At 40.8% G+C, this 12,930-nt stretch overlaps 1 protein-coding gene across 1 annotated transcript in view; it reads right to left on the reverse strand.

The window, feature by feature from the left end:
- GRID2 (glutamate ionotropic receptor delta type subunit 2) overlaps window positions 1-12,930 on the reverse strand; it is a 765,251-nt gene that overhangs the window by 98,134 nt on the left and 654,187 nt on the right. Inside the window, exon 13 of the mRNA XM_063336608.1 lies at window positions 6,129-6,324. Within this exon, the coding sequence (XP_063192678.1) occupies window positions 6,129-6,324 (196 nt within the window). The remainder of the gene's footprint in view (window positions 1-6,128; window positions 6,325-12,930) is intronic.

Raw genomic sequence — 12,930 nt, forward strand, 5'->3', positions numbered from 1 at the left:
AGATGAAAGGAGCTCAGTTCAGTTTAAGAGAAGCAGAACTGCAAGTTGTCTCCCTGGAGCCACCAGCTGAAGTTGTTTGGACTTGAGAATACTCAGGGATGAACTGCAGACAGAAAAGACTACGGTTTTGCATGTAGGATGTCCTGCAAAATTGGAGAACAGATCTGGAAATTCTCCAAAATAATAGAGAGAGCAAGCAAAGACAGTCACGGAGGCAGAATGGCATGGCACCACAGCAGGACATCAGTCAGTGACATCTGAGGCTGCTACAGTGACTGGCAGGCATATGCAGCCTGACCTCTGAGCAGAAGTCATAAGCAACTTGGATGGCATTTTCAGCGAGAGCAAAAGGAGCAAGGCACATTTCGGAGCATGTAAGATGAAACAGGAGAAGATGAACCCAGATAAAATTTTCAGGACACTTTGGAGACAAAAGGAATATGGCGGCAGTTGGCTTCTGAGTTGTTGGATATATCTCTGTAGATCCATTTCTTGATATATAGGCTGACGCAAATTTTGACTTACATTTTCGATTTAATAAAGCCAAACGCTGCAGAAAATAACTTTTACAGGTGTTCTACTCAAGATAAAACCTGTGAAAACTCTGTAGAAAGTCAAAGTTAGATCAAACTTTGGTATATGCTTAGGAGCATTCGTGAAGGAGAGCAAGCCTTTTGGGGAGCCTACCTTGAATTCTGAGAAAATGAGGAAGCAGGAAATCAGTTTTACATTTCATTTTTAAAGCTGTGCACATAATCTTCTTCCCACTTTGTTAACTGTCACAGATCAGTTATTAGACATCCAAAACACATCGACCCCCTATGCTGATCCAGATAACGATTAGTCTTTTGATAAAGCCTGAAAGTAACACCGCAGTGCGTTTGCAGTGCTTTCTGGTCAGCATTCTAAATTTTTGCACTGCTGCAAGTTTATTTAAGCCCTAGATATGGAAACAAAGATACACAGGATTATAGGGAAAAAAAATTAATATCTTTCTCCCGGCTGGTAATTCTTTTGGCTCATGCAAACCGGAGCCAGTTTGTGATAAGGCTATGAGAAATATGCTTTCCAATGAAATATACCCCACTCCCCCGCCCCCATTAACTGACATGTTGACAAGCCATGAGACATTAAACGTGGTAGTGGCAGTGGATCGAGGCATTCCTCCTGTCATTATTAACGGCACTTTGCCGGCAAATCTAGCTCGGGTTTTATGTTGAGACTTGCTTTCCAGGAAAAGGACGCTGTATGACAAATGAGATGGAGCCAGACCACCCATGATAATACAAAGCGAGGACAGCAGGTGCATTTGGTACCCCCAGGCACCTGTCAGCTCCAAGTCATGGATGGTGCAGGAGAGGGTAATTGCAAAATAGATAAATTGCACCTTCAGCTGTGAGCCTGAACACATCAAGGTCTTAAGGGTACTCCTGAGCCTTATTACTTGTAGAACAACAACAGAACATCTCATCTGCCCAAGAAACATCACCTCCGGAGGCAGAGGGAACCAGGGAATCAGTGTCTGGGTTGATAACTAGTTTGCTAACCAACAGCTGCGTAGTGTAGCTGATGCCCTCGTAGTGAATTAAGATATATGGAGGACTGGAGTACAGTATCAGCATTTTTATATGCCTGTGCCCTTTTTGCTTCCTATCCCTTTCTTAGCCACTGTCAAACTGCTGAATCACAGTATAGAGCCAATATCCAAAAAGTTTGTCTTGGTTATCTCTTGTTTCCAGTGTCTTTTTATTGGCCAACTCCATGGTCAGAAACGTTCACAACAGAGATGTATGGACTTGCATATATTAACTAATAACTTGCATATATTAACTAATATAACTATATTAACTTGCATATATTAACAGATCAGTGTATCTGCCACCAGAATGGCAATACCAATAGCAAATTTGCGAGTAAATCAGGATAATTAGTTAATTCAGGAGCTTTTTTTCCCCATCGATAGGAATCTTCATGCTGTTGCTAATGCTGAAACCAAATTAGGAATAACCATGTCCAGTTATTAACAATTTGTTCTGGCACAGAATCGCAAACATTCTTGCCCCTTTCTTCCCCAGACAAATCATCTTAGCTAAGCTTTGTCATGGCTTGGTCATAGGTGGTTTAAACAATATTATTACTATTACAGTATTCTTAGGAAGGTAAAAATGCCATCCACAGTGTCGAGTTAAAACAAAAGGGCTCAGCAGTTCCTAGAATGTCTCCGCTGGCAATGCAAGTAGGATCACAAGAAAATCGAAATCTCAAGACCAAATTCCTTTTGATACTATCTGCAAGTTGAAGAGGAAATATTATGAGAGCCTAAAAGGAGTTTCTTTTACTGTACCTTCCAGAAACGTTATTTCACCTGACAGTCATTCACAAGTTTCCTATGGGCTAAATATTTTGCAGATAGACTTAAATAGACGGAGGTCTCAAACGCATTCAGATTCTGCTTATGCAGCCTGGGAAAGGAATTTTCCACTTTGTACTGCTGAGAAAAATGTAGACGCTGCAGGCTATGGTATCATGTTCAGAGGAACAAGGTGGGTAGGATAGGGCATTAGGCACTATTATACTCTAGGGAAGAAAGAGCAGACAGGGGCACAATGGAAGTGCTTCATTATATTTTAAATGGGAAGAGTTCCAAGGATAGGAAAGCCTGTGGTGCTTGTAAAGGATTAAGCAGGGTAATGTGCTTTTTAAGAAGACATAAAGAGGTATGTAATGTGATATGTTTAAGCCTAAATGATTTTTCTTGGAGTCCTCAATGAATGTTTAAGCAGGCATGACTTAGGCCTCTGTAAATCCTCTCCGAATAAATAGCTTCCGTGAAAATAGAGATTCCTTTGACAGAATGAGATGCATATTTCATAACCTATGCAAAAAAAGAAAAATCAATTTGAGATACATGAAACATTTAGGAATAATAAAGAAAAAAAGAAGATAAAAGTGAATATTCTCCAGAATAATCCAAGCATACACAGGAATACAGCTACCTCCCCATCCATTTTGATTTGACAGAGCAGGAAGACAAACAACTGAATGATTCCCTACCTTCAATTCAGATCTTCAACGGCTTTTTGTTGCCTTTTGAGAAAGGAAGAGAGAATACATGGCAGAAAATACCTAAAGTGCCTGCACTTTTCAGACTGACTCCTGTTTGAGGTATTTAAAACTCTGCTCTCTCTTCAGGGTAAATCTGCCCAGCTGCTCTCCAACGAGACCTGCCGGTGTATATAGCTGTTCACTGTGGATGGGATAGGAGCACACACACAGTGATACGTATGCACCTGATTTATGAGAAGAACAAGACCCATAAATATCAAAACCTTTAAACTTACAACAGCATGATCTTCTCATCTTATTTCTCTCGCCTGCCCTGCCCTCCTGCCAGGAAAAGCAGGTCAAGGTGGCAGATTGCCTGATGCAAAACGGGGTTGTGCAATCGTTGTCATTTGTCTGTATTGTATTTTCACTCGCACAGGTGCCATTCCCCATGAAGTCACTGGTACAGCAAGCGTGCAGTCCTGCTGAGCGAGCGGGATGATGCGATGAGTAAACCAGAGGTCGATTCCCCTCCCCTTCCCTCTGTTTATATATAGATTAGTATTAAACTGCTACTTTCCTCAAAATAAAAGAGAGTACCAGCTCCGCTGAAATTTGCAGAATAAAATCAAGAAAAAAACTACAGGATTTTCTAAGATATAACAAAAACATTTGGCAATTCCTTTTCTGTGATGGCTACTTGGAAACACCATTTAATCTTGGAGAGGGTGCAGCGGGGAATGTTGTTAAGAAAGCATGTCCACCGCTTCCTAACGTCCTTCTTGCACACCTCTCTCCCACGGTGGTGCCTCCTATCACAGTCCCATCATGGTCATTAGGCAGCCTAGCGGAAATCCCTTTCCCTGTACCCATTTAGAGGCACTCGTTAAGTCTCAACCCTCACTTGGCACTCCAGGAACATGTGCTGAGGTAAAGACCTCGGAGAGCTCGGACAAACTGCTCTTCAGTCATGCTTTAGTGCTGATTAATGGTAGAAACAAAATGAAGCACAGAGGGAGACCTGTTGGTTTAGCTTGTTCAGGGTTATAATCTGGTTGAGTTAATAGCTCTGATGTGGCCAGTTAAATTTGTTCAAGATCCTGAAGAACATTACAAAGTACATAAATAGGCCGAGGAGACCCATGACTTTTTTCCTCTGAAATGTTTCCCTTTTTTTTCAAGTATTTTACAGAGATTATAATCTCTGACTCTTATCAGTTACCTTTTCATACATTAACTTTCTTTGCCTAAGACTAGCTTTTAACATCACATTTTTCATCCGACTTTTTTTCCTGAGCAGGCCAAATACAATCTCCCCAAAGCTCCTGTGTGAACAGGAACTGGCGAATAATCTTTTTCTGTGTCATTTCTTCCTGTAAGGTGAAAGGAGAGAAACTGCACATACATGGGTGGATGTGTATGTTCATTAGAATTGGGCCTGAGCCCTTAGATAATTTAAAATGGGAAGGTGGTTGGCTTGCTCACATGCTGCAACCTGGTTTTTCAACACTATCATTTGCAAGTGCTTGTTCCTGGGAAGCAGGGCATGGGAAATTAAAGAACCCAAATATTTCCGGTTTTGTAGGATTTAAGACAGCAACTGCCATGTTTCCAGGAATGAGAAATACAAGACTGTAATCTGGTATTACCTGCCAGCATGATACACTGGTGGTTTTTTTCAGCTAAACGTCATTAGTCAACACAGCTGTGTTTGACGTGCTCTGGTTTTTGATTCTTCTGAAACCTTTAGTATAACTTGGGAAGGCAAACCAGAAGGAGGGCAGCTGTTTTTTTTATACAAAGGAAAAACCCAGCTTTATCAGCCCCTTACAAACTGAACTAAAGCATGTTTTCTCAAAAAAAGCAATTTCCTCTAGCCAATAAATCTTCAGACTTTTTTTTTTCTTGCTTTTTTCAGCTTATGACTTTTTCTAAAGGGGTTTCAAAAGTGCAGGTCCCCAGGGCCTCTCTTGCCTCTTCTTTCATGCTGTTCAGTCCTTCAGAAGAGAAAATATGATCTCACCTATACAGAGATTAGTGATTTTTAAAACTCCAAAGAATCTTCATTATTTTATGGTTCTTTTACCATCAAGAGATCATGAGCGATTTCATAATTCTTTTTAGCATACTCTTTTCTCTTACGTGTTTGTGTCCAGTGTGAAAACAGCAGAAATTACAGGTTTTCCTGGCAAATGGATTTTGGTGGAGATAAAAGGCAGAGTTTGCCCGGATTTTTAGAAGTCTCTAAACCAAGCTTAAAATAAGTGAACATACAACTTCATGGATATTTGCTCCAATTCATATTCACATTTTGAAGTTTAAAATAAAAATCTACCAAATAGGATGTTTCTCAGATTTGATTTGAAACTCTGAATGTGAAGATAAAATGGTAGGGATAAAATTTGTGTACAGTCACTCATTAACCCATACTCACTCTCAAACTGAATCCTTTCATGTAGTACTGTTATTGTAAAAGCCATAGCTGTCATCCAAAAACATGGGAGGGAACTACTGCATTCATAAATGCACCTACAAAAATTGAGTCCTGCTCTCAAAGTATTTTCTCACCGCTAAACTCACTACAGAAGGCAGCTGAGAGACGCTTCTTTAAAGACAGATCATCTTTTCCTGCCTGCCTCTCTCAAAACATATATGATTGAGAGCTACAGCTGAAAGCCAAGGTTTCCAGTGTCAGGATTCTACAAAAATAAGTTAATCAATGTCTTGTATTCAAAGTGCTTTAAGCTTTGTAGAGTACATTGCCACATCTTCTGAGGTTATAAATCCAGTGATCCTATTCCCATTTTGCATCCTGACGAATGCATTCATCTCTCATACCTATAAATCCTTTTCAGAGCAAACACTCTGGGTACTTATATTTTAAAATGTGACTGAAAACAAGCTACATAGCTGAGAAATCCTAATCCTCTGTGCAGATGCAATGGGCATGCAGAAATTGGTACCAGGCACGACCATTATCTGGATGCAAATGCATCCCTTCTAGTTAGAAGCAACAACTAAGCAAATGCAGTGTTACAGCAGAGCATCTCCAATGGGAAGCGAAAACTAAGTCATAACAGTACCTTTTGAATGCCTGCGGTCGACTCCATGACATTGTTCTCCGAGCCGTTACTTCTGTTAATCATCCGCCACATTTGGGAATACATGCTGTCCCTCTCGAAAGGATTCATCCCTTTCACTCGGACGTGCTCATAGACTGCGGAGTCCAAGACAGTGCCATAAGGAATATCCGTCTGCCTCGAGAGATCCTGGAGAGACCTTAATAGTTGGTGAAGAAAAGAGACACAGGAGACTTGAAGCCACATTTTCAAGAGGAAGGAGCTGCAGGCAAGCAAAGGGCAACACATAGGAAGATGGCTGTCAAGCCAGCTTCTCTTGTTGTTGTCTTTTTTTTTTTCTTTTTTTCCTTAAAAGACAAAGTGAGACTGAAAATATGTTTTTATGGTTTAAGACACAAGGAGGAATATGAAGTGAGAGGAAGGGGTAGAAAAAATGAAAACGGATGAAAACAGAACACTGGAAGGAGTAAACTGAGAGCTCAAATGCTGAGAGCTCCTTTGAGCAGAGGCAAAGGAGAGAAAGGAGCATCGCAGTCCCTCCAGCCATACACAGCAAGTTCAACAGAATTAACCGCCTACAACAGTGTGGTGCCACCGCACACCCCGCTGCTGGGCAGCAGGAGCGTCAGCACCAGAACTCATTGAATCTAGCCCAAAGCACCTGGGCTGAGTACTTCTGTGTGCCACTGGGTTACACGGCAAAGAGCAGCTTTTTGGAGGTATTCCTGCACTGAAATGTGCACCAATCACACAAAGTAGGTCACATCCTACACTGTTTTCAGCTATAGGAAGATTTCTGTTGTGGTTTCACGAACTATCTTTTCGCCGTGGTTCATGTCATTTAGTCCAACAAATTTGCTCTACCTTACATCTTTTCTATTCTTATCCGTCCCCTATGAGCAGGAAAAATCAACCAATTTAGAGTTTCTAAAGCATACCAACTATGGCTTTGTCAACTCTGCTTTGGACTTAAAAAGGTACATTGGAACCCTTTAAAATCTCCTTACCTCTTGGCCTTTATTTTCCTTCCTATAGAATTGCTTTCCCATACCTTTGTTTCTTTAATGGCATTCATTAAAGTTTCAAAATAACTACTGCAATATGTCCAGTGCCTACAACCCATTACAGCTTTCCTGGCACAAATTAACTGTGTATAAACTGCACAAATCTAGCAGATGACATCTAAGGACAAATCAAGGGTGTGAGTGCTGTCTTAAAGTAGATAGTGGCAAGTTGTAAAAGCTTATCTCAGCCACAGAAAATGCAAACACAACTGTAGGAAACTCATAAATTCCAAGTTGTGTTTCTGAAACATGTAAATATAGAGGCAAGTGAAAATGTCCCTACTGGGGGGAAAAGTGAATTTTTAGGTGTTCCAGAGATGGCACCAAAGCAAACAATAATCGGATCTCAAAGGATATGTATGCCTCTGAACACAAAAGAAAGTAGGAAAAGACAAAATCAATAGAGCTCAATGGCAAGGGTTTAGAGGTTAGTTGAGACAAAAAGAAATCCTTTGAAATTCAGGCATATAGGCTTAGAAAAACATTGAACAAGAGCTAAATTCTAAGCAGATAATATATAGCAAATATAAGGAAGGGATAAATTTAATTTTGAAGGGTAAACAACTAATGGTATTAAAAACCCCACAATCCTCTCCTCTTTCTCCAACAAGATAGCATTCCTCCTCAAGAACATAAGCAGCAGGGAACCTGCAAAGAATCGGTACGCATATGGGATCATCAAGGGTGAGCTGCTAGATGAAGCTTTTCATGAAGTATATTGGTCCTCTATGAAAGGACTGAGACCTGCCCTTTTCGAGGAAAAAAAAAATGTGAGACTATAGTAGACTAAGATATCAGGAGAATAAGTACTGCAGCTAATTTGTCACTGAAAAGTAAAAAAAAACAACCAAACCTATCAAGTCCGGATAAATACCTATGAGTTCTGAAAGATTAAATATGAAATGGCTGAGCTGTTAGCAAAACTAGGAGAACTCCTTATAGCCAGCGTGTGAAAGGGAAACAGTAAATTCTTTTAAAAGGCCCTAGTGGTAATCAGGGGAAATACAATAGTAAACAACTAAGACATTATGCTTAGGCTTAATAAATAAACTAAAATAAGAATTGATAAAATTTTAAAGACCAGTCCTGAAGATTAGACATAGCCACCAAGTGGGTTTCTCCAGGGAAAGCAATTCAATCATCTATTACACTTTGAAATTATTAAAAAAACCCAAGACTTTCAAAAGGCCTTCATCTCATCAAACAATATACAGAATGTGGAAGTATGGACAGGCTACAAAGGAGGAATTTGGAAACATTTCCTGGCAACTCTGGATAACATTAGGAAAGTCAACACTCATCTAGAGCGGATGCTTTCAAGGGACCTCAAGGGTAACAAGAATAGCTTTTGCAGAACTAAAAGGCTGAACAGGGAAAGTGTGGACCTGTTGAGGGGAACAGCAGACACAGCTAAGGCTGAGGTGTTCTCTGCATTCTTTGCCTCAGTGTTCCCCAAGAAGGTCTCTCAGGTCTCGGTGGCTGGAGGCAGGGTTCAAGGAGGCAATGAACAACCAGCAGTAGGTGGTCAGGTAAATCCTAACCAGAAAGGTGGGGACTGACTGAGAGCACTAGATCCATAGGAGTCCATGGGACCTGGCAGACTGCATCAAAGTGTGCTGAGAGAGCTGGCCAATGTCCTTGCAAGGCTGCTTGCTTTAATTTTTGAAAGATGAAGGAGATTGGAGGAGATCCCTGACCACTGGAAAAAAGAAATGTCCAAACTATATTCAAAAAACATAAAAAAGATGATGCATGGAATTAAGTCTAGTCATCCAACATCATGGAGCGTGTCCTCTCAGAGCAAATTTCTGAGCACGTGAAGAAGCTGACTGGGAACAGTCAACATTGATTAACCAAAGGTAAGTCATGGCTGACCAGTCTGGTTGCCTTCTACAGTAAAATGGCTTGGTTTGTGGACAGACCAGAGAAATGGATGTAGTCTACATTAACTTTAGCCAGGCTTTCAATGCTGACTCCCACAATATTCTTGTATCCAAATTAGGTCCTTAGGTTTGTCTGTGTGGGAAACCAGATGGATAAAGTCCTGGTTGGATAATCAGACTCACAGGGTGGCTCACCTGGAGGCTGGTAACAGGTACCACAGAGGTCTAACCTGGGACGTGTCTTTACCAATAAGTGGGAGAAGGTAAGAGCCCTGTTGTCAAGTTTGCAGATGATACGATATTGGGGAACCAGCCGATTGCTCAAGGACAGGCTGCTGTTCAGGCAGATCTAGAAAGGCTGGAGGAATGGGTCAACAGGAGTGGCAAGAAATTCAGCAAGGACAAACGCAAAGCCCTGCACGTGGGGAGGAATCACCCCCTGCAACAACCCAGGCTGAGGCGCAGCTCTGCAGAAAGCCACTCTGGTAGGCAGCGGCGGGCCTTGGTGATAATTTCTCTCACCATTAGGCAAAATGTTGTGTAGAAGTAGGGGTATTACTGTTGCATTGACAGTCTCTCTATCTGTCAAAAGCATCACTGATAAAAGGCACTAGATAAATACAAGATATCGCATTCACCCATTCTGTGTTACTGCTGCTGCCGCTGCTGTTGCCAGTACACTCCTGTATCTCCTGGCAGTGCTCAGAAGTGCAACAAACTGCCACAGGCTGCATATTGTAATGTCCTGTAATTGCTGTGTTATTTGTCATGGATATTGCTAGAAGAGTATACAGAAAGTATTTACTGAGTCTCCAATTTCTAGTGACAACACCTAGCAAAATTGCAATCATTACAAGACTCTGTAGCCATATAATGTCTAATATAACAAGCAACACAGCATTTTTCTGAAATATCATTGCTAACTGGTATATAAATGATCTATGCAGCTGCTGCCACAAAACAGTGCAGTTAGAAACAGCACAAAAGAAAACCAGCTCCTCTGTGCATCTTGTGGCTATAAAAGCAGTCTTGCTATTTTCAGAAAGGCAAACCGAGACAAGACACGAGCTGTTAGTCCAGAAGTTGTACGACAATCAGGTATGGGAAGCGTACAACAAACAGCCTGAGAAGAGTGCCATCACACTCACACGAGTGCCATCACACATCACCAGCAGGGAAATAACAAGGAGGAGAATTGTGCCGATGCCTCCGGGAAGGCATGCTGTAGCTGCCAAGTCTGGCATTAACTTCAGTCTGCAGATCTCTACTGTTTGGTGTGCTACCCTAAAACACAGGGTGCCTCTCAGCTGCCCTGCTCTGCATCTTTGCACGGTTGTAGGTGCTGCTCTGTGCTGAGAGAGCGCTGGCGAGAGGACAAGAGCAAGACAAGTACGAGTGTAAACTTTGTGGATGCGCTAAATGCTGCTGTCAGCAGTAAACCCCACGCTTTGGTTCGCCTGACCCTATGCTGAGGAGCGAGGGACTTCTGCAGCCTCTGAGGTGTCCCCGTGTGTATGCTGCTGCGTAGGCAAGCTGCAAAAAGGGAAAAGACCTATCACATCAGTGACTTCATCCCCGCGCACAAACATGTCAAATGGGATCGTAATATACGTGACCTCCTTCAGAAACTGTTTTTTATAACCTGCACCTCTGCAGACTACTGGAATGACATTCACAGCCTGGCAGCCGAGCTACAGCAAAACAAAGAGAAACGACAAACCTTGACAGAATAAAATTATTAAACCATTGAGGTTCCTTTCCAGAAGAAAGAATTTTCATAACTACTTTGCCTCCAGCTTGATTTGTAGGTTACACGTGGTTCAATGTGCCTTTATTCCTGGACTCAACAACTCAATCCCTGTTCAGACAAATACATTTAGTGGAGACATAAATCTCCAGCCTCACTACGTCACTCAATCTCACCACACAGCTGACTCATCAGATCTCAAAATAAGGCAAAAAGTATTAGTCAAACTGATTAATTCCTATGGGGTACACTTTGATGCCCAAATTCTGATACTTTGCTCCACACTGGGTGGGAGTTTTGCAATAGTTTTACTGATCTCACTAAAGCAAAGCACACATCGAACATGAATAAGGAAATTACAATCTCACATTTTAAAACGTTTATCTCTCTGAATTTCTAATTTTGAAGCAATAAGGTAATGAATGCTAAAAGTCTTTAAAAGTAAAAAAGCATATAGATATTTGAAAAAACTGTTATAAAATAAAATAACTTTAACTGAGCTTGCATACAGAAAAATTCTACTCATAGGGAAGCGACCATGCAGTCAGGTCACAGTTCAGCTTATTTTTGGTTATCACTTATGAAGCATTGTGGGGAAAAACGTTGTGTGTGTTCTTTATGGTAAGTTTTTTTCTCATTGCAATTACTGGGATAATACCAATATTATCCCATACAATTTAACTACAATATAGGGCTATTCTGGGGATGAATTGAGTCATTTGAGGATGAATTATTAACAGCTACATGTATTTTTCAGCACTTGTTGATTTTGTTTAGTATTCTGCACCTTAATCAGGCAGCAGTTGTCAGGTCACTTTCATTTTGTGGCTTAGTACAAATTAATAACTTTGTAATTTTAAAAAATTATCTCTGCTTTCAACTTGAAGAAAAAAAATTGTATTAGAATTTGCATATGTTTCTTTCCCCAAAGCGTACCTCTTCCATATATTCAAATCCTAGACTTAGAATTAGCAACATGTTGTTCATATATGTCAGCCAAAAGTGTTCAAAAAGTACACAGAAAATGTAGAAAAAGAAAAGGTCAGCTCCATAAAGGAATAACTAAATTCCTTTTAAGGTGATTAAATACCACTGAGGTCAGAGGCTTGGGCATCACAGTATCTTTGTAGCTCTGGCTTATAGATCAATTTAGGCTACCTGTGTTGGACTTGACTGTTGTACAAAACTGTCGGCAAGATGTAGTGATCAAATTTTAGGAGAAAATAACGGATGTCATGGCTTACATTGAAGTCTTTATGACTAATTCAGATAAAGCTTTCCAATGCTTTTTTGGTTTGGTTTTTTTTGGTTTTTTTTCCCCCCTAAGACATTAAGGATTAATTCACAGGCAGGTTTAGGGAACAGGGCACAAGTAAGCCTAGAGATTTGACTGTTGGCAGTGACAGCTGTGTCAGAAACTAGTAATACGGCTTGCTAGCCAATTTGAAAATCTGGGTGAAACATGCTAAAGGAAAAGTTAAAGAACAGTCTGTTTTTCAGTGTAAGGAAATATCTACTCCAACTACTGCACTCTTGTGTAACCCCCTTTGCAGAAAACTTGTAGGCAGTTGCATTGAACTGTTTAAAGCCTTGGGAATATCTTAGTTCCAAGTGACTCATGGTTTAGGAAAAGCGTTGTGAAAAGAATGACTAGACAAAATAAGGTTGACGAAAGGCCTGCTTTAATGCTATGCCTGCATTATTCGGAGTAAGAGGTCTTACCTATCAAATAGGACATACTACTTTGAACATGGAGAACATAATGTCAAGTTCTTATTTTACAGAAGACACAAGATGCAGACTCTTCCCTATAACACGTACAACCTAAAGTCTTAATCAAGCTTCCACACTTTTAGAAGTGGATTAGATTTAAACATGAAACCACCTAACACCAGCCTTTCATATGACAAATCCTTTGACCTTCCCTCTGCCCACCTCACCTCCTCCACTTTCCTGCAAAATTTCAGTGCTCGCGAGCAGGTGGTGACACCCTCCCTTCACCCAGGAAAACAGCGCAGTGCAGTGCAGTAGTCTGAGTAAAATCAGTCTCTCTGCCAATGGACTCTAATTCAGTCATAAAGGAATCATAAAACACAGTAATGGCAATCCTG

This window comes from Chroicocephalus ridibundus, chromosome 5 (genome assembly GCF_963924245.1).
Source record: "Chroicocephalus ridibundus chromosome 5, bChrRid1.1, whole genome shotgun sequence".
Classification (NCBI taxonomy): Eukaryota; Metazoa; Chordata; class Aves; order Charadriiformes; family Laridae; genus Chroicocephalus; species Chroicocephalus ridibundus.